Source organism: Monodelphis domestica, chromosome 3 (genome assembly GCF_027887165.1).
Source record: "Monodelphis domestica isolate mMonDom1 chromosome 3, mMonDom1.pri, whole genome shotgun sequence".
Taxonomy (NCBI): Eukaryota; Metazoa; Chordata; class Mammalia; order Didelphimorphia; family Didelphidae; genus Monodelphis; species Monodelphis domestica.
This window is the reverse complement of record NC_077229.1, coordinates 302,046,288-302,068,193: the sequence shown is the minus strand read 5'-3', so window position 1 is coordinate 302,068,193 and position 21,906 is coordinate 302,046,288. Positions and strand designations below refer to the sequence as shown.

Here is a 21,906-nt window from a genome sequence, read left to right as displayed (position 1 = left end):
TATGCACCAAATAATATAGCACCCAAATTTCTAATGGAGAAACTAGGAGAATTGAAGGAAGAAATAGACAGTAAAACCATATTAGTGGGAGACTTGAACCAACCATTATCAAATTTAGATAAATCAAATCAAAAATTGAATAAGAAAGAGGTAAAAGAAGTGAATGAAATCTTAGAAAAATTAGAATTAATAGACATATGGAGAAAAATAAATAGGGATAAAAAGGAATACACCTTCTTCTCAGCACCACATGGCACATTCACAAAGATTGACCATACATTAGGTCACAGAAACATGGCACACAAATGCAGAAAAGCAGAAATAATAAATGCAGCCTTTTCAGATCACAAGGCAATAAAAATAATGATCAGTAATGGTACATGGAAAACCAAATCAAAAACTAATTGGAAATTAAACAATATGAGACTCCAAAATCGTTTAGTTAGAGAAGAAATCATAGAAACAATTAATAATTTCAATGAGGAAAATGACAATGGCAAGACATCCTTTTAAACCTTTTGGGATGTAGCCAAAGCGGTAATCAGAGGTAAATTCATATCCCTGAGTACATATGTTAACAAACTAGGGAGAGCAGAGATCAATCAATTGGAAATGCAAATAAAAAAACTCAAAAGTGATCAAATTAAAAACCCCCATCAGAAAACCAAACTAGAAATCCTAAAAATTAAGGGAGAAATTAATAAAATTGAAAGTGATAGAACTATTGATTTAATAAATAAGACAAGAAGCTGGTACTTTGAAAAAACAAACAAAATAGACAAAGTACTGGTCAATCTAATTAAAAAAAGGAAAGAAGAAAAACAAATTAACAGTATCAAAGATGAAAAGGGGGATATCACCTCCAATGAAGAGGAAATTAAGGCAATCATTAAAAATTACTTTGCCCAATTATATGGCAATAAATACACCAATTTAGGTGATATGGAAGAATATATACAAAAATACAAACTGCCTAGACTAACAGAAGAAGAAATAGAATTCTTAAATAATCCCATATCAGAAAATGAAATACAACAGGCCATCAAAGAACTTCCTAAGAAAAAATCCCCAGGGCCTGATGGATTCACCAGTGAATTCTATCAAACATTCAGAGAACAGTTAATCCCAATACTATACAAACTATTTGACATAATAAGCAAAGAGGGAGTTCTACCAAACTCCTTTTACGACACAAACATGGTACTGATTCCAAAACCAGGCAAGTCAAAAACAGAGAAAGAAAACTATAGACCAATCTCCCTAATGAATATAGATGCAAAAATCTTAAATAGGATACTAGCAAAAAGACTCCAGCAAGTGATCAGAAGGGTCATCCACCATGATCAAGTAGGATTCATACCAGGGATACAGGGCTGGTTCAACATTAGGAAAACCATCCACATAATTGACCACATCAACAAGCAAACCAACAAGAACCACATGATTATCTCAATAGATGCAGAAAAAGCCTTTGATAAAATACAACACCCATTCCTTTTAAAAACACTAGAAAGCATAGGAATAGAAGGGTTGTTCCTAAAAATAATAAACAGTATATATCTAAAACCATCAGCTAATATCATCTGCAATAGGGATAAACTAAATCCATTCCCATTAAGATCAGGAGTGAAACAAGGATGCCCATTATCACCTCTACTATTTGACATTGTACTAGAAACACTAGCAGTAGTAATTAGAGAAGAAAAAGAAATTGAAGGCATCAAAATAGGCAAGGAGGAGACCAAGTTATCACTCTTTGCAGATGACATGATGGTCTACTTAAAGAATCCTAGAGATTCAACCAAAAAGCTAATTGAAATAATCAACAACTTTAGCAAAGTTGCAGGATACAAAATAAACCCACATAAGTCATCAGCATTTCTATATATCTCCAACACAGCTCAGCAGCAAAAACTAGAAAGAGAAATCCCATTCAAAATCACCTTAGACAAAATAAAATACCTAGGAATCTATCTCCCGAGACAAACACAGGAACTATATGAACACAACTACAAAATACTTGCCACACAACTAAAACTAGACTTGAGCAATTGGAAAAACATTAACTGCTTATGGATAGGGTGAGCCAATATAATAAAAATGACCATCCTACCCAAACTTATTTATCTATTTAGTGCCATACCTATTGAACTCCCAAAAAATTTCTTTACTGATTTAGAAAAAAACATAGCAAAGTTCATTTGGAATAACAAAAGGTCAAGGATATCCAGGGAAATAATGAAAAAAAAAACACAAATGATGGGGGCCTTGCAGTCCCAGACCTTAAACTATATTTCAAAGCAGCAGTCTTCAAAACAATGTGGTACTGGATAAGAGACAGAAAGGAGGATCAGTGGAATAGACTGGGGGCAAGCGACCTCAGTAAGACAGTATATGATAAACCCAAAGATCCCAGCTTTTGGGACAAAAATCCACTATTCAATAAAAACTGCTGGGAAAATTGGAAGACAGTGTGGGAGAGATTAGGAATTGATCAACACCTCACAACCTACACCAAGATAAATTCAAAATGGGTGAATGACTTAAACATAAAGAAGGAAACCATAAGTAAATTGGGTAAACACAGAATAGTATACATGTCAGATCTTTGGGAGGGGAAAGACTTCAAAACCAAGCAAGAATTAGAAAGAGTTACAAAATGCAAAATAAATAATTTTGGAATACATCAAATTAAAAAGTTTTTGTACAAACAAAACCAATGTAACCAAAATCAGAAGGGTAGCAACAAATTGGGAAAAAATCTTCATAGAAACCTCTCAAATTTATAAAGAGCTAAATCAATTGTACAAAAATCCAAGCCATTCTCTAATTGATAAATGGACAAGGGACATGAATAGGCAATTTTCAGTTAAGGAAATCAAAACTATTAATAAGCACATGAAAAAGTGCTCTAAATCTCTTATAATCAGAGAGATGCAAATCAAAACAACTCTGAGGTATCACCTCACACCTAGCAGATTGGCTAACATGATAGCAAAGGAAAGTAATGAGTGCTGAAGGGGATGTGGCAAAGTAGGGACATTAATCCATTGCTGGTGGAGTTGTGAACTGATCCAACCATTCTGGAGGGCAATTTGGAACTATGCCCAAAGGGCGATAAAAGAATGTCTATCCTTTGATACTGCCATGGCACTGCTGGGTCTGTACCCCAAAGAGATAATGGAGAAAAAGACATGTACAAGAATATTCATAGCTGAGCTCTTTGTGGTGGCCAAAAATTGAAAAACGAGGGGATTCCCATCAATTGAGGAATGGCTGAACAAATTGTGGTATATTTTGGCGATGGAATACTATTGTGCAAAAAGGAATAATAAAGTGGAGGAATTCCATGGAGACTGGAACAACCTCCAAGAAGTGATGCAGAGCGAGAGGAGCAGAACCAGGAGAACATTGTACACAGAGAATGATACACTGTGGTATAATCAAATGTAATGGACTTCTCCATTAGTGGCGGTGTAATGTCCCTGAACAATCTGCAGGGATCTAGGAGAAAAAACACTATTCATAAGCAGAGGACAAACTGTGGGAGTAGAAACACCGAGGAAAAACAACTGCGTGACTACAGCGGTTGAGGGGACATGACAGAGTAGAGACTCTAAATGAACACTCTAATGCAAATACTAACAACATGACAATGGGTTCGAATCAAGAACACATGTGATACCCAGTGGAATCATGCATCTGCTATGGGGGGTGGGGAGAGGAAAAGAAAATGATCTTTGTCTTTAATGAATAATGCATGGAAATGATCAAATAAAATATTATAAAATAAAAAAATTATCTCAAAAAAAAAACATTTCATGTCATTGTTAGCAGTTACTTGATTTATTGTGTTGTAAAATTTAAACTTTAAAGCCTTAAAAACCAGATACATGCAAATGAGCCAGGAGATCACAATATCCTAACCCTATGTAAAGTAATTAGCCTAGTGAGGTGTAGTTACAAAATGGTCAATTACTTCAGCTGTAGAATGATATAGAATGAGAGCAAAGTTTAGAAATGTGTTCATAAGTAATTAAAAAATATATATTTTATATATAATATACAATTGCATATTATATAATATAATAAATAATAATAATAAGTTATTAAGAAAATTAATCCACTTAAATCTCAGGAATCATGCCCTGTCCAAGTATCTAATATATTTCATGTAAGTAATTAGAAAATTTAAATTTAGGTTGTGATATTAATTATAATACAATGAAAACCAAAAGCTTAAACTTTTTTTCATATTCACATTGTCCATCCACTGTTTATGAGTCACATTTTAGGAATTCTATGTCATAGTACCTTTTTGTAAGCAGAGTATATAGCTATGCCTATCAACTTTACCTTAAATATGTCTGCACTGTTGGGGTTAAACAACTGGTGCTTCCCAGACCCCAAAATGATGGGACCTGAAGACATCTTTTCTCCATAAGCATAAAGAGACACTGTAGCAGTTGTGCCAGCCTTCTCAAAATCTCCTGTGACAACAGTTATCTTCCAGTCTCCTTCTGCAAAGGAAGAAAGAAGACAGTGAAAATGTACATGGAAAAAGTCACGGTGTTTGAAACATCAAATGAGTGACCAAAGAAATAATGGAAGGAAAAAGAATAACAATTTAGGGGAAATTGGGGGACTTCAGACCAGACACTGGTTAGACTTTGTCATTGTTGGGAAATGTCAAAAGCAAAGGCTACCTGCTTAAAGTCAAACTGCAACATTTGGCTGCAAGGTAAAGAAAGGAGTGGCCTTTACAAGAACAGTTCACATCCTGAATGAAATGGTTGAAGAGGGAACATGTGGTTGACTAGAAGCATGAAGTATTGATTATATCATCAGCTTGGGATCATGGCTAAGACTGTGGTGAAAAGCTGTAAGATCAGATATACTACTGAGAGGATGTCAGCCTAGCTTTAGCTATGAAAAGTCAAGTCTAATAAATCCAGTTAATGGATGGTGTAGAGGATCTTGGGAGAATAAAACATATCTCAGAGAGGTACTAGCAAGAATACTGTAGTTTTCAAAGGGATGGTCCTTACCTTCTAATGAAGGAGCAAAATACCCGGTGACGAAAGTGAAAAGACATGACAAAGTAGAAAAAGAGAAGTGGGGAGGAGAAGTAAGATAGAGGTGCAGAAAAGTTTAAGAGAAAAAGAACTAATGTGTCATAGGATCCAAATAAATAATCAAGTTTTCTGCAGAGATGATACTAGGAACATTAAAAAGGTTAAGACAGAGCATAATAAAAAATATTTTTAAAGATATATGAGCTATTTTTTGATTGGTTTCATTGAATGAACTTGTACTCATTTTCTTATCAGTCTCCACTATTCCTTACATAGCTAACCTATCAAGAATACATCAGTGAAGTCCTCTTAAAAGAGGTCTGAGACTATATTTACACTCTGGTTCAGGGAAAGAAAATAAGTCCCTTCAGGGCTCTGGAGTTCATAAAATTCCCATTCAACAATTTTCTCCCAGTTCACTGGGGCTATTTGACTCTTTTAAGAAGTTAGCCTGGTTATAGGCAACATATATACATAGACTTTGAAGAATTTTCTATATTTCTATATAGAATATATATATATATATTCTATATTATAAAATCTATAATTTTCTATACCATGAAAGTTTAGTGAAACTCCTCAAAATTGTCCACTAGTCCATCAAGCCCTTATCTTCTTTTTTTTTTGAAGCTCACTGCACAGAGAGTATTTGAATATCTCTAATCAACTTAATAAAGCTTTCATTAGGAAAATCTCTTATAATCTTACTCTGGACCCTTAAAAGCAGAAATTATGTCCTTGCATGAAAATACAAAAAGAAAGGAAAGAACTCCCGTGATCCCTATACCAGTCCTGTTACCCTGAGTAGATGAAAAGTTTATGTGAGAGGACTTTACTTCATTTGTTAAAAAAGGAAACAAGACAATTAACGAACCGTAATCCCATTTTGGATCAGCATCATGATCTAATTTCTTATGGAAATCTTTGTCACTGCAATCAAATGGTTCAAGTAATCATGGAATATGCTATTAGGCATATCCTTGCCTTAGAGTCCCTCCCAAAACCCACTCCAATTTCTTGTACCTGTGCTATATCCTTAAAAGTTTCTGCCATCATGCAGAGAAATGAGCTTGGATATCAGGCTTGATCTCCTGCTTGCTAGACTGGAGAACAAAAAGAAAATATTGCTTTGTATATTGCTCTCCCATGATTCTCTCACTTGCAAAACAGAACAGGATCATGTCACCATGACATGAAGCCTTTAGGGTGGATTAACTAATGAGAAATTCTGAAGCCTCTTTTACATATTCCTGATTATTTTTTCTAATATTGTGCAAAACAATTAAAAATCATTTTCCTCCTTGTTTTTTTTTTAATTTGTAAACTCAAATACATGAAGATTGCCTTAATTTGCCAAAGGAACTGATGCTTCAGAACCTAAAATATAAAATAGTAAAAGACCTTTGTAGAAAGTAATAAACTGAAACATTCTGAACCTCAACTCCAATTAAAAGCACCATGTCTCTGTGAAACACAGACAGTTTATTTTTAACTAGGCTAAAAATATTTTTACAGTTTTTGTGCTCCTTACTTATGTGTCACAATTATAAGGGTTCTTCCTTTTGCAGAACTTTAGAGGGAAAAAAAGTATGAATCCAGGTCTTGTGGCTATAGTTCCCTAGTATTATTTTTGTAACTGCTCTCCATGCAATCCCAAGCTACTGTTAAAACATTATTATCATACTTCATGCCCTTTTTAGAAAATAACTCAGGGTGGCTAGAGTCTTTTAATGTAAAAGAGGAAATCGAGGTCAGGCACAATTTTAAGGGTAGACAAGGTCAAATCATTACGTGTTACAGTTCAGAAACACATACCTGCATAAAAACCTTCAACTCTGCAAGAAAGATTTGACAGTCTACCTTGAACAGAACAAAGCTACCAACACTTTCTTTTTCAGCATTCAGATTTTTTTCTCTTTTAAACTGGAATTGATATTGTAAAGGTTGCCTCCCCTAGAGATAGCCCTGATGTGGAGATTGCTTCTTGCATTCTATATTTTAAAAGTTTATTTCTCTTTCATTTAATGAGAAAAAAATAGCCTAGTCATGAGTTCTGGGCAGTCTGACTCAGATCAATCTTCTGGTACTTTAGGTTTGATGGTGAAGCAAAATGAAACACCAGGAAGTCATTGGACCAGTATAACAAAAGGAGATTTACATTGCTATAAGAGAAGAAGGGTATTCAACAAAGATAAACCCTGAGGACATCTCCAGCAGATTCTGCTAAGTAAAACTCCCTTGCCTGAGTCATCCATCATTATCTGCTAAGCAATAGCACAGTGGATAGAATGGCATGGAGACAGGCAAACTCATCTTATGAGTTCAGATCTGGACTCAGACACTTACTAGTTGTGTAAACCTGGACAAGTCACTTAACCCTGCTGATCTCAGTTTCCTCATCTATAAAATGAACTAGAGAAGGAAAGATACTCCTGTATCTTAGCCAAGAAAACCTCAAATGTGGTCATGAAATATCACACTGGACTGAAACAGCCCAGCAACAACAATAGTCTCCTAACCAAGCATCAAAGGGCTCTTGGAACTCTTTGTGGCTCTTTTGTCCTCAGGAGCTCAAGAAATAATATAAACAATTAGTTTACTATTTTAGTCTCCTGAGATCAACAAGCATTGAGGATGCTTTCCATACTTTTTGAGGAAAAATTATCTTAACTTAATCAAGGGTGAGGATAATGCTCCTGCCACATTGTGTGTTCATAGAGTGATTCATATGTACATTTCTCTTTTTTTTAAACTATCTCTTTGGAATCTCTTGGTACCATTATTGGTAATCCAATGGACCTAAATTGAGGATTGATTTCAGTTTATTAATTAAATTGAGCTTGCCACTTCAATAAAAGCTCATTAATTCCTTCAACAAACATATATTGAGCACCAGTATGTGGAAAACTTTCTGCTAATTTCAGAAGGGTAATATTTTATCTCTGTCTTTCTCCTCATTTGTTCAATAAAATGTGTACACTTTAGTTGGAACATAGAGATCATCATTGAGACTGTAATAACCAAGGCTATGGAAAAAGCATCCATCTTCAAGGCAATGACATTAAGTTATTTTTAAGGAGATGTGTGTTCTCAAAAAGTGTTTTTCAGAGTCATGGAAAAATGTCCTATTCCAAACCCAAAGAAATAAGGATTTCCTATTGATGAAGTTCTCTAGAATGTTTTTATTTTCAAATAATTTGCAGGGGTTGCAAACAAATGCGAAATATGCCTCCTTAGTGGAATCCATAGCAATGGAAAAGATTTCTTTACAACTATTTACCTTGGATAAAATAGATGAGACATAAATTTCTCAGTGTTTGATGTAGAACTGGACAGGTAGGTTATCACATCTGTCCATCGTACATGTGTCTTGGAAAGACACAACATAAATAATGAGCTAGAAGTAGACTGGATTAGAATAACTTCAGACACCATTGCATTTGGGGAAAAGTGGTATACTGTCAATGATGCCTAAATGGTCACTGCTAAGAAAAAAGCCCATCTCATTAATTACCAGCAATGTTATATGTTTGAAAATTCTGGAATACCTCTAATAGATAACTAAAATTTCATATAAATCAAGGGGCAATTAAAAAATCCATTAAGGACAAAAATCAAAACCAGCATGTTATTAGCAGTGACCCACACCCAAGTAGAAATGTAAAAGACATAACTGGATTTTGTAAAACCTAGAACCAGAATCCAAATCTCTTTTTTCTTCATTCAGTATTGTTTCTGCTCTACCACACTACTGCCTCTTATCTTTGTTGCTGATGAATCATTTCAGTCATGTCAGACTCTTCACAATCTCATTTGGGTTTTCTTGGCAAAGCTACTAGAGTGATTTGCCATTCTCCAGTGACAGAGGTTAAGTAACTTGACCAAGGTCACACAGCTAGGAAGTTTCTGAGTTGAATTTGAACTCAGGACTTCCTGACTCCAAGCCCAGTGGGCCACCTCATTCCCTATCTCTTATCTACCAAACCAAAATTCTTTAGTCAATGCAACAGAACTATTATTAGTCAATAAATAAGTGTGCCTTTCACATAGTGGACATTTCCCCTTATTGGGTCTCAGTTTACTCCTCTGTCAAATGAAGGGATAGACTAGATGATTTCGAAGGTCCCTTCTAGCAGATCCAATAGACACAAATCCATTCCACAAAGACAAGGATACTATTCATCATATTTTGATAGAAGAGGCTGTATGTGTTTTACTCACTACCTCAGAACTATCACACTTCTGAAACTTAAGAACATCTGTGTCTAGATACACGTTTAGTGTTTTTGGCCTCAGGCAAATAGCCACTGAATACTTAGCAAGCTTCTGGGAAGAGAGCATACTAATTAACCTCTTACCAAGCACTTCCTCATTAGACAAACTGAGAAAGAATACCGGATCTTGTCATATGTGACTGCCTTGAGTCGTTACAATGGATGGCAAGAATCATGGCAAATCTACTTTTGCCCTTAAAAGATACCAAATGGGAAACGTAAGTGAGTTGTGTCTGAAATGCAGCAAGGCAGTATAAGTGCACCTGATCTAAACACCTGGCTTACTAAGTATAAATGACTTGAGAGAGAGAGAGAGAGAGAGAGAGAGAGAGAGAGAGAGAGAGAGAGAGAGAGAGATGTATTCATCATCTTTAGGTTCTTTTTCAGTTTTCCACTCCTATAAGGAACTAAAAATGCACTAAGTGAATTAAATATTAGTTTGCAAAATGCTTTGGACACCTTGGAGGAAGACCTCATGTGGGTACATAGGAAATATAAGGCATTTATTGGAGGTGACTCAGTCTAAACCTATCACTGCCACTCAGACAATTACTTGAAGAATATCTCCTATTATTGGGACATCCAACCCTTCATCTGGGTATACATATTGAAAGAACTACACACAATTATTCCAATTGTTATTATTAACCTAAAAAAATGACAATGAATTAAAGTTTACTGGGGTTTTATTTGTTTGCAAATAAACTTGAATGGAATTTGCCAAAAGGGTAGTCAAAAACTAAAAGTCATCACTAGGCATACATTTATGGCAGGTGTATCTAAAATGATATTTGGTAACTAAATCCATATTCCCTTTAACTCAATGCAATATACATTTATAAAGTACCTGCTGTTTGCAGAGTACTGTGCTAGATAGTGGTACAAATGCAATTTTTAGCTAAGTCCTTATCCTCAGTATTTATATATTCTTGTCAGAAGAGTTGACATATACACAATAACCTCAACACAAAATAATACCTAAGCATTTCACAGATGTGCAAGCTGTGTCCTATAGGAGGCCCAAAGAGGCAGAAGTCCTTCTCAACTAGAGGAGATTAAGGAAAGCTTGCTGGAGTAAGGTGGCTTTGAAACTGGGCATAAAAAGGATAAGTAAGAATTCAATGAACAGAAAGAGATGGAAGATACACCAAAAGGAATAGGAAACAAAAGTAACAAGATGATAAAGCTCAGTATGTTGGTGGAAAGCATGTCAATTCCATATAAAATAAGTTAACTTAGGAAAGACAGGGGAATTGCCAGGTTATAAAAAACTGCCAACATCAATTAAAGGAGTTTGGATTTTATCTGTCGCAAAAGAATAAGCCTCCAAAGTCTTCTTGCATGACTACTCAAAAAGACTAAAAAGATTAGTTCATCACAACATTGGAGGTGTCTTTCTAAAAGCCCTCTTAAATAAGAGCACTTAAACATTTTCCTCTTCCAAAACATAAATACCATTGGATCTCTCATTCATGTTAAGAAACAGAAAAATATATTAATTGATCAGCCTAGGGATTGTTCTCAAGACATGAAATTAGAAACATATTTGCTTCCTAGGATAAAATGGCTTATAGCACCTCTCACCTTTCTCCAACTTTTTTTCTTTTTTTTTAAATCTTTACTTTCTGTCTCAGAATCAATACTAAGTATTAGTTTCAAGGCAGAAGCATGGTAAGGGCTAAGAAATTGGAGTTAAGTGATTTGCCTAGGGTCACATAGCTAGGAAGTATCTGAGGCCAGAAAGGGTCTCCTGTCTCCAGGCCTGGCTAGCTCTATTCACTGAGTCACCTAGCTGCCATTTGCCAGCAACTTTCAAATAGTGGGAAGCCAAAAATAAAACCATGTCTAGATATGAACCTGCTATGTGTGAGATTCAGCTTGATGTTGTTCCTTACATACAACTTATTCTATTTCCCATAGTTCTTTTCAGGACAGGGTGCCACATGAAGTAGTCTAGAACCCCAAACTTTGTAGGACTCATTAATGGAATTATTTTTTTCAACTTCTTTCCCCAGAGGGCCTTGCATACAATATCTAAAGAATAAATGTTTGTTTGACTAAATCCTCCCAGAGCAGTTTTTTGTAATTAATGGTTTCCTCCTTTCTGTTCTCTTATTCTAGATTTCTGTTCTCTTATTCTAGATTCAGGAAGAGTCAAGGAAAATGAAAAGTTTTTCCTGAAGTAAATTCCAGTTTGTTTTAGAATGTGAGGAAGATTTTTCTGTAGACCACGTCCTCTACTTCCAGAAGCTGTACAAGAACATTATACGTTTATATGCTGATTGTGTGCAAACAGGAAATCATGTATAGACATTCACACTTTAGCTAGTGCTGATTGCAATAGAAAACTAGGATGCAAGTCCCTTGACAAAAGACAAGAGTCTTTGGTTTGGGGGATGTGGGAGGTTGTATTCCTAAAACAGTGCTTTATACATAGTAAATGCTGAACAAGGGCTTGTTTGATAAATGAATGAAAGAAGACATGCACACATCTTACATACTTGTATAACCCAGTGGAAATACTACTTCATTTGGGAACTTTGTAGGTACTCAATATCTATTGAATAAATTAAATAAAAAACCACAGAATAAATAAATATGAAAACAAGATGGGAAGGATTATTACAGATAAGAAAACTGAATAAATTACCATGCATTCAAAGACATGTTAATCTGTAATGAATTACTTTGTAAAGCATAAAATCACAGGTTTAGAGCTGGAAGGGACCACAAAGATCATCTAGTCCAAAATCCTCATTTTACTGATAAGGAAATCAAGTTAAATAATCTGCTTGAGGCTGTACAAGTAGTAAGCAGTAGAGCCAGGTCTCAAACTCAGTTCATCCAGACTTCAAATCTGCCTTCCCCACCCCCACCACAAGTAGCAATCCTAATTGACTGGTACAATATTCTTTCCAATGTCTCCTGGCATCTCATTAAACATACATTTTATGTGCATTCCAGCTATGTAATAAGATAACTACAAGCATTATCAGAAGTCCAAATATAAATCCCAGGAGAGGGTACTCAAAGAAAGGAGGAGGGACTAAAGTATAAGAATCTGGTTTTACAAGAGAACTAGGGAGCGAGTTTCTTGGGAGCTTAAATCAAAATTTCTCAGTCAAACCCAAGGAGCCTGGCAGTGGCTAAGAGATCTCCCCCATACCAGTTCCTTGTCAAAATGCTATTTATATATTAGTTATTACTGGGACCTCCACTAATTGCCTATGCTGGCCTATCTTAAATATATGACCTGCATTTAGAACTAAATTTAGACTTCTGCTAAGGATAAACATGAACTATCTATCCCTTTTCTCTGTGGGTCAATCTCTGTTTTGGGACCTATCTTCAGACTCAGAGACTTATTCCTGGAATAATCAATTCTTGAAGTTTTTCCAACCCTTCAGACCTTTTTGGATAACAAGTCACTTTTCTGCCCAATTTAATTGCTGCCTGACTACCAGTTCTGTCAGACCCAAATATTGCCAAGGCAAGAATAATCCCCAATTAAAAGACTGCATCATTAGCAGTTAAGTATTTATCAAGCACCCAAAAGATTAATAGATGAATGGATGGATGGATGGATGGATGGATGGATGGATGGATGGATGGATGGATGGATGGAAAATAATTTAATTGCTTTGTCTATTCAAGGTACCATGTCACTGCTAAGGATACAAATAGAAAAGTGAGATGGCCTTTTCCCTCAAGACCCTTTCACTCTAACAGGGGATATATAGTACCCAAGGGAGCTGAGGCTATTAGAATGTAAATGTCTTCAGATGATATGGGCTGTCTTACTTTTATTCTATTCTCAGCACTTTGAACAATGAAGGCATATAATGAGCACTTAATAAGTGATTTTTTTCATTCATTCATTAATTCCACAGCTATATGCAAAAACACAATAATAGGTTCCAGAAGAGATACAAGGATTTAATATAACTTGTCCTCTGTGAATTATGTTCATTACATGCACTAATGTTAAATGCACACAATTCTGATGTGAATGCTATATAGTAAGTATCTGGGTGTACATTTCAATATGTAGATGGATGTTATCAATCAATTTAAGCTGTTTATAATGTATGCTTAGAGTTGTTCATATGTATCCCAGTTACTAAGCTGGGAATATAAATTCTATACTTGGGCAGCAGGGAGGGGAGGAATTCAGGATCCTGAGATGTTTGTTGGTGTGTTTTCTTGCTGGACAAAATGTAGTACCAAAGCTTTGAGACTTTGCACCTAATTATTTATATATATATATATATATATATATATATATATATATATATATGTATATGTATATACACACACGTGTGTGAGATAAAAACTAAAAAAAAAGAAAGGCTAGGTGGGAGGTGGCAGGAGAACAAGTTATTTTCCCTCCTTAGTTTATCTTTTGGTCTGTCTCAAATTCACTTAGACCAAGCAGGATCTTGATGGTTCATTCATTCTTTTCATTGAGATGAGTGCAAATTGCAACCCATCCATACCTTTTCATCATGGCTCTTGTTCATAGTGCTCTCATACATATTCCACTGAGCAGCAATCCAACTAGCCAGAACATTTCCTTTTGGTCTTTTGACATTCCATTGGTATACTGAAGCATGTGAGATGCCCATCCCATACTTGTGAAGTTCCTTTTGTTCAATTCTTCATTGGTAACCTGCTGTAGAAGTACTCGTTTTGTACTTCACTCCACTTCCCTTTGGGTGGTTCACATTTCTTATTCAGAGGAAACTCAGAATATCATGGTTTTAGCCATATAGAATCATTAGAGAACTATTGGTGTTAAAAAGATGGGGTATTGTTTCAGGCAGAGGATTGTGGGCACTGAAAGTATTGTATAGATTCACAAATACAGTCTAACCTGTTCTCTTCCTTCTCTTCAGTTCTGGACCTAGATAACTGTCCATCTACAGGGTCTATTAAGATATTTGTACTGATATCAAGACTAAATGCATGGGATTTCCATCTAACTATTTCAAAGCCTTCCCTCAAGTCTCTTCCCATTCCAGCTCATCATCCACTCACTCTGTTGTAAAAGTGATCTTCCCAAACCACAGATCTGACCATTTCACATACATATACCTTTAATAAACTCCAGGGACTCCCTATTATCTCTAGGACTGGCTTACAAAGCTTTCCATTAAATGGCCCCTTCCTGCCTTTCCAATCTTCTTATACTTTGCTACCCGTATGTACTTTTTCATTCAGTGACTCCAGCCTCCTTCATGTGCCTCAATATACCTTATTCTACCTTCACCTTATTCTACAACTTTTCACTGGATGTCCTCTATCCCTAGAATGCTCTTCCTCCTATTTGCCTCTTGGTTTCCTACAAGTCTCAACTAGTATCACACCTTTGGAAGTAACCTTTCTAGTTCTTTACCTCTGAGATCACTTCCAACTTATTTTGTATATAAATCGAATGAATGCAGTTTCCTGGCACATAGTGTGGGCTTAATAAGTGCTTCTTAACTCGACTTGTTGACTAATAGTATATTTTAGTTTGGGCAAAGGGCATTCTTCAGTCACTTGTTTTTTCCTGTATTGATTGATGGGTTGAACCCTAGCATAAGTGGTGAGTCTCATTTAGGATGTTCCTCTGTCTTCCAAAGTTTGAAGCAATTAGCACAATGCTATCTGTAAACAGGAACATCTGGAAGGGACCTTATCATCACATATAGGGAATCCTTATTCCATTTAGAGTATGCACTGGAGGCTCTCCATGACAGCTGCAAACACCTTTGGCAAGCATGTCTACTTGTTTTATATCCCATTTAGCATTATTTATCAGAGAATCCCAGGACAAAGTCATCTCTATTATTGTTTCTATGAAAAATCTTCTATGATCTTTACATGTAAACAGAAAACACTTTGGAAGAGAATCTTCAAAGCTAAATTTTGTTCTAACAAATTAAACTTTTTTGTAGTCAAGGATTTTTTTACTAGAATTCCATATGCATTTGCTTTTGAATGCATAATATGTATATGAAGCAAATTTGACCTTATTAAATTATTTTTAACTTCAGCTAATGGCAATTTTTGTTTTAATTTCTGAGCACATGCTGACTATAGAATGAAAGAGGTCTTCCACAAATATATGGGACAGTGGACAAAGATAGGACAAAGCTAAAAATTAACAACATACAATGCTTAAATGCAGCATGGCACAATGGATAGAGAACTAGGCTAGGAATCCAAAAGAACAAGTTTCAAAGCCCACTTGGGACACTCACTTACTGTGTGAATCTGGGAGAATAAGTTTACTTACATATGATTCAGAAAACTCTTGAGGACTGATCTACTGAGTCTTAAAGGGAATATAACCAGTGTTTGTTCAGGGAGTTCTTCATGTTAACAAAATCACAAACTCTGAAGGTATTCATATTATCTACCAAAGAAATAATATACATATGGAAATCTAGATTATAGGTTTTATGAAAATATGACATATAAACTTCCTAAACTAAAAAATTCCTACCAAATCCTTAAGAATATTCTGGAAGCCATAACTGTATTAATGTATATCCACACTACTATCTATGGGTAAAATATAATTTCAAATAATCTACAAAAATAGATTATATTTAATGATTATGTGAAAACACAGAAAACTAAGCATTTTAATTTCCTGAACCAAAAGAAAAATGAAATATAAAGTAATTACTTTAGATATATATATGTCATGTCAACCCTATTATGATATTTTGTGCAGTGTGACTGAGGGGCAGACAACTAGGTGACTCAGTTAATAGAGTGCCAGACTTGGTGTCCAGAGGACCTGAGTTCAAATTGGTCCTCAGACACTTTCTAGATATGTGTCACTAGACAAGTAATTTAACCCCAATTGCCTAGCTCTTACTGCCCTTCTGCCTTGGAATTGATATTATATTGATTTTGAGACAGAAGGTGGGGGTTATTTAAAAAGCACAACTGACCCATTTTGTCTGAGAGTAATAGTATAAGCTTAAATACATATATTGACTAGCAAAATGTTTTAATACTATTAGTTATTTTTTTCTCTTTTCAAGGATTTTTATCACAGTACTATGTTCATCTTTGGGGACAAATTCCAGGAAAATCTAGAGAAATTGGAGATGGTCCAGGGAATGTAAGTGTAAGACAAAAGGAAGTCAATTTATTTTGCTAGTAAAGATGATAAAGAAAGCATTTAATGAGTCAAAGCATAACAGGCAGCAGAAGCAGCTATTCTGTGCCTACTGAAACTAGGACAAAAGGGAACATGCTTAAAGTGCTTTCTGAAAGAGGAATTTGAATTAGCTTCTAAAGAAATCCTAATTGTGAAGGTTAAGATACACTGGAGTGCATCTATAGCATGGAAGGAAGGCTGTGGAATTTCCCACTTTAATTTGTGAAAATTGAATAGTTATTGCTCTGGATTGAAGTCAAAACCAGTGAACATCCTGAGGCAGGTGGAGAGGAGAGAACTAGATTATCCTAACAATACTGAATGTCCCTTTCACACCAGAAAAGCTCACTCACAAATTCAGAAGAAAGCTACAGTAGGGAGCTAATTATTCCATAGTTTGCTGTAACTAGTGGATTTATGTCCCAAAGAATGACAAAGTATCCACCTTGTTTGGTTTCCATTGGGCACAATCCTAAACCTTATTAGTTTAAATATACATTTGTGTAAAATCCAAGGTCAACAATTCGTTATGTCTAAAATATCATCAACAATAATATCCTAGACTCCCATCTTTCTCCAAGGATTTTTTAATTGTAAATATCAAAGCCACTTGGAAATTCTATACTGTTCACACCACTTTTCTAAATTTAATAATTAAGAAATATTTTTTCCTATCAGGAGTGTTATTATAGCACATTAGTGCATTTTGTGAAATTGATAATAGGTGACAGTCCATCTTCTGGATGGTGCAGAAGCTAGAATTTTGTATCTCTTTCTTTACCAAATGTAAGAATATTTAGGCTTCTGAAACAACATCATTTGCATATCTTTATGCTCCTACAAAAAATTTGAAATCTGGGCTGAATTGATCTTCCAGTAAAGGTAATTAAAGAAGTAGATCCTCTCCCTTTTCTTTTATTCAAAATAAAATATGTGAAGTACAATGCTGGCAAGAATTTAATTTGTAATATAATTAAATACAAATGATATAATTAGTTATTTGTCAGGGGGATAGAAATTGAAATGAAGTAGTTGAGTCTCATTGGAGCTCCTGAATGCTACAGGAAATTACAAATACATAGTTACTTTCTACTGGTGATTTCCAAATTATTGTTCTACTTGAAAGTAATTATGACAGCAACAAGTTTGTTAACTAAGATGCTTATGCATATCACTTAAATCAATATTAATATTAAAACAAAAGATGGATAAAAACAATCACACTCTGGTTTGAAAAGTGAAGAATACAGGGAAAAAAGCTAATAACCAATGGCTTTAAACAGAAAGCTGTGAAGCCAACATGCATAAATAGCCAAATGACATCAAATCAAGATAAATTCACAGAAATTAATTATTAGGCAAATGATAATTTCCCAAGATATTTAAAAGTGCAGAAGTGGGAAAAGAGCAATTTTTAAAAAGCATCTATAGGAAAACAAAATGTTCATGTGATTTTCTTTCTCCATCAAAATGCAGTTAAATGTTCATAGTTAGATTCATTTTAAGTATTTTCAATCAATATTTTTAAAGTGAATAAGAATAGACTAGAAAAATGTGCAAGGCAGGTAATCTTGAAACAGAAATAGACTCTTTCAGATGATTAGAAGATGAAAAACAGCAACAACATTTACCATTTGCTTCCTCTTGCGTTTTAGGCTGATGCTTTATTTGCATTTCTGCAAACATAAAAGTGAAGTGCAGTTAATAATAGACCTGTCTGATGACATTATAAATGGGGAGGGGGGGGGAAGAATATGTGTTTAACTCTTTAATGACTGCAGAGTTTTCAAATTGGCTACTTTTCTGCATGAGAATGGAACTTTGTGACTATCACTTTGTCACCATCTCCTATGATCCTCTGAACCATCTACAGAAAGGGGCTAACTGTTCAGAATCTCTGCTCCCTCTGCCCTGGAAACCTCTGCTTTATTTTTCCAACTGACTGAATAGGAGGCAATAAAATATTTGCCAATGGATGGTCATAAAAATCTCCCCAGAATAGAGGAGGTAACTACATTATCATTGTAATCTTGATTTAAAGCATGAGGACTCTGAAGGATGATGGATAAGTAGGGGGAAAGGGATGAAGGAAAACAGACTAGGAGACACATGAAGTATGAGAATATGTACTGTTATGAATCTCATATTCCTCATCCTAGATTTATAGAAAACTAATCTCTCTTCCAGTGCTAACCTCATACAAGAACCTCTAGGTCCCTTCAAGATTCATCTCCAGTACTACCTTCAACGTGAGGCTTTTCCTCAGTACACTAGTCATAAGTGGTTCTTCAAAATTTTTATTTGACTCTTCTGTATGTTAGATTGTACATTTTATAGAAATATAGATACAGATGTATACATTTAGTATCCACTTGTCTGCTTACATGCTATATAGCTCCTCAGCAAGATACCAGCTTCTTAAGGGCAGAGATGGTTTCCTTCATGTCTATGTTTTCTGCCTAGTCTGACACTTAATAGGAACTTAAGTAATTCTTGTTGACTTGACTTCGATTGAACAGAGATTATATTCTATCACACAGAAATGCAATGGTGGGTAGGGTGATGTTTTTAGGACAAGTATTATAACACAATTGTCTGCTCCCTGTTACCATACTTACCTTGAGGATAAAGTTCTATTTCTGAGTGAATGATGCCCTGGGACATAAAAGGAAGCCACCTGAGGAAATGGAAACCAAAGGAGGAAAAGAGAGAGAGATAAAGGAGAATGAAGAAAAGAAAAAGGCAGAGAGAGAGAAGAAAGAGAAGATATTAATTTTATTTTCACTATATTATTACACAAAGTGACCCTATATTCACTGTGCATACTGATTGCCATTAAGAGGAAACTGGATGGCTCAGTGAATTCAGAGTCAGGCCTAAGGATGGGAAGTTCTGGTTTCAATTCTGGCCTTGGACACTTCCTAATTGTGGTACCCTGTGGCACACATTTTACCCCAGTTGCCTAGTCCTTACTACTCTTCTTCTCTGGAACCAATACACAATATTGATTCTAAGACAGAAGGTAAGAAAAAGAAAACAGTCAAACACAACAAAATGAGTAAGTAGCACATTAACAAATGGTGAAGTTCACATCACAGCAATGACTTGAAGGATGAAACCTAAATATTCTTTTGCAGATTTCTGTTTAATATTTAAGTTGTCTACGTCTCTTCTAATCAACCACTTCTTCTTAATTTCTTTATATACCACTGTCCAGAGTGAGTGACTTCTCTAATGGAGGCAGAAGGATTTTGACATTTTCTCAAAAATATTCCCTTTTCATTGAAACCTCCAATCCTTTGGGTCAAGCCACTCCTCATAAGTAGCTGAAGGCACAATGGATAGAGCACTGGACCAAGTTTAAGGAAGACTTGATTTCAAATTTTGCTTCAGACACTCATTAGCCATGTGAGCAAGTCACTTAACTGCTATTTGCCTCAGTTTCTTCAACTATAAAATGTGGATAAAAATAGCACCTATTTTGCAGAGCTGTTGCAAGAATCAAATGAAATATTTTAAAGGGCCTGCCACAAATAAATACTCTATAAGTAATGAGCATCCCCTCCCCTCCTGACTCTAATGCTATCTTTCTAAATACTATAATTCTCTAAATCCAAATTATCCTTTAATATTCAGTCAAAGACTTTGCTGTAAAACTGTGCATACCCTTTGGTACAGTAATATCACTACTCGGTCTGTATTTCAAAGAGATCAAAAAGGGAGAAAAGACATACTTGTACAAAAATATTTACAGCAGCTCTTTTGTGGTGACTAAGAATTGGAAATTGAGAGGATATCCATCAATTGGAGAATGGATGAACAAATTGCAGTATATGATGGTGATGGGATACTAATGTGCTAAAAGAAATGATGAGCAGGATGATTTCAGAAAAAGCTGAAAGACCTACATGAACTGATGTAGAGTGGAATAAATAGAACCAGGAGAACATTGTACACAGTAACAGCAATTTTGTATAATGATCAACTGTGAAAGACTCAACTACTCCCAGCAATAAAATGATCCAGGACAATTCTGAAGGACTTAGGTCAAAAAAATATGCTATCCACCTCCAGAGAAAGAACTGCTGAAGTCAGAATGCAGATGAAATATACTACTTTTCACTTTAGTTTATTTCTGTTTTTATTTTGGGATTTTGGTTTTATATAAATATAATCTTACAACAATGACCAATATAGAAGTATATTTTGCATGATAATTCATGTATAATTCAGATCAAATTGCTTATCATCTCTGAGAGGAGAGAGGGAAGGGAAGAAGGAGACAATTTGGATCTTATAATTTGGAAAAGCACATGTTGAAAATTATTATTACATGTAATTGGGAAAATGAAATATCTTTAAAAGCAGAAAAGGAAAAGCAGAGTGAAGAGTCATGAGAGAATCCTGAGCAGCAAAGGCTTATTGAAGAAAGGATTCTGTAGCTAGTCATTCCCCTTAGATTTTCTCTAGGTCAATGTCCTTGGAGACTTCAAGGGCCAAATTTGCTCACTTATAATTCAAGGGAAAGGTTTAAGATCTCTGCAGAGCTGACAATTTAATGATTTTTAAAATAGTCTATCAGATCATCCTTAAGGCACCATTCCTTATCACCAGCCCAAAATAAATCCTTTACTTATTCTGGGTGAGTGGCTATCTTTGGATTACACACATATGTTTTATATAGGCTGTAGATAAGGAAATAAGTGGTCCATAAAAGGAGAATCAGAAAATGGATTGAACGTAAATGCATTATAATCATACATATACGTGTGTGTGTTTGTGTATTCACAGAATTCGTAGAATCCCAAGAGATGGAAAGAATCTAGGACGTCATTTAGTCCCACCCATATAGAAACAGAAACCTCCTCTATTAATATTCCTGACAAGTGGTTTATAGTCTCTACTTCAAGACCCCTGTGTAGTGACATTCAGTATTGCACAAGGCAACCCTTTTCCTTCTTGGTCAGTACAGCAATTTTCTCAGTTGTTAGATGGTTTTCCCTTATATCATCCACCTTTACATTTCCCCAAGCCTTCTTTTCTGAAGACTAAACATCCCCAGATCCTTCAAATGATTCTCATATGACATGGTTTCTGATATCCTCATTGTTTATGTATGTATATGTGTGCATAGATGTGAATATATATATATATATATTTGTGCATCTAATAATAAAAACACACACACTGTGTGTGTGTGTGTGTGTTAGATATTCTCATTTGCCAGATTTGAGAACAGGGATGAGTAGCCCAATGTGATCTCTATATCAGATCTGAAGGTCATTTACAAAGGTGAAGCATTAGAGCTGAAAAATTCTCATGAAGCAAAACAGTTGAACAAAGTTCTTGATAAATCTGAATTTTCAGGACTAGCAACAACTCTGGAAGAATGCAGGAA

General features: G+C 35.2%; 1 protein-coding gene across 1 annotated transcript in view; it reads right to left on the bottom strand.

The window, feature by feature from the left end:
• The window catches only part of RP1 (RP1 axonemal microtubule associated), a 375,431-nt gene that overhangs the window by 132,940 nt on the left and 220,585 nt on the right, over positions 1-21,906 (bottom strand). The window contains exons 22-24 of the mRNA XM_007487226.3: positions 19,127-19,185; positions 18,140-18,184; positions 4,357-4,520 (exon numbers count right to left, since the gene is read on the bottom strand). Coding sequence (XP_007487288.3) covers positions 4,357-4,520; positions 18,140-18,184; positions 19,127-19,185 — 268 coding nt within the window. The remainder of the gene's footprint in view (positions 1-4,356; positions 4,521-18,139; positions 18,185-19,126; positions 19,186-21,906) is intronic.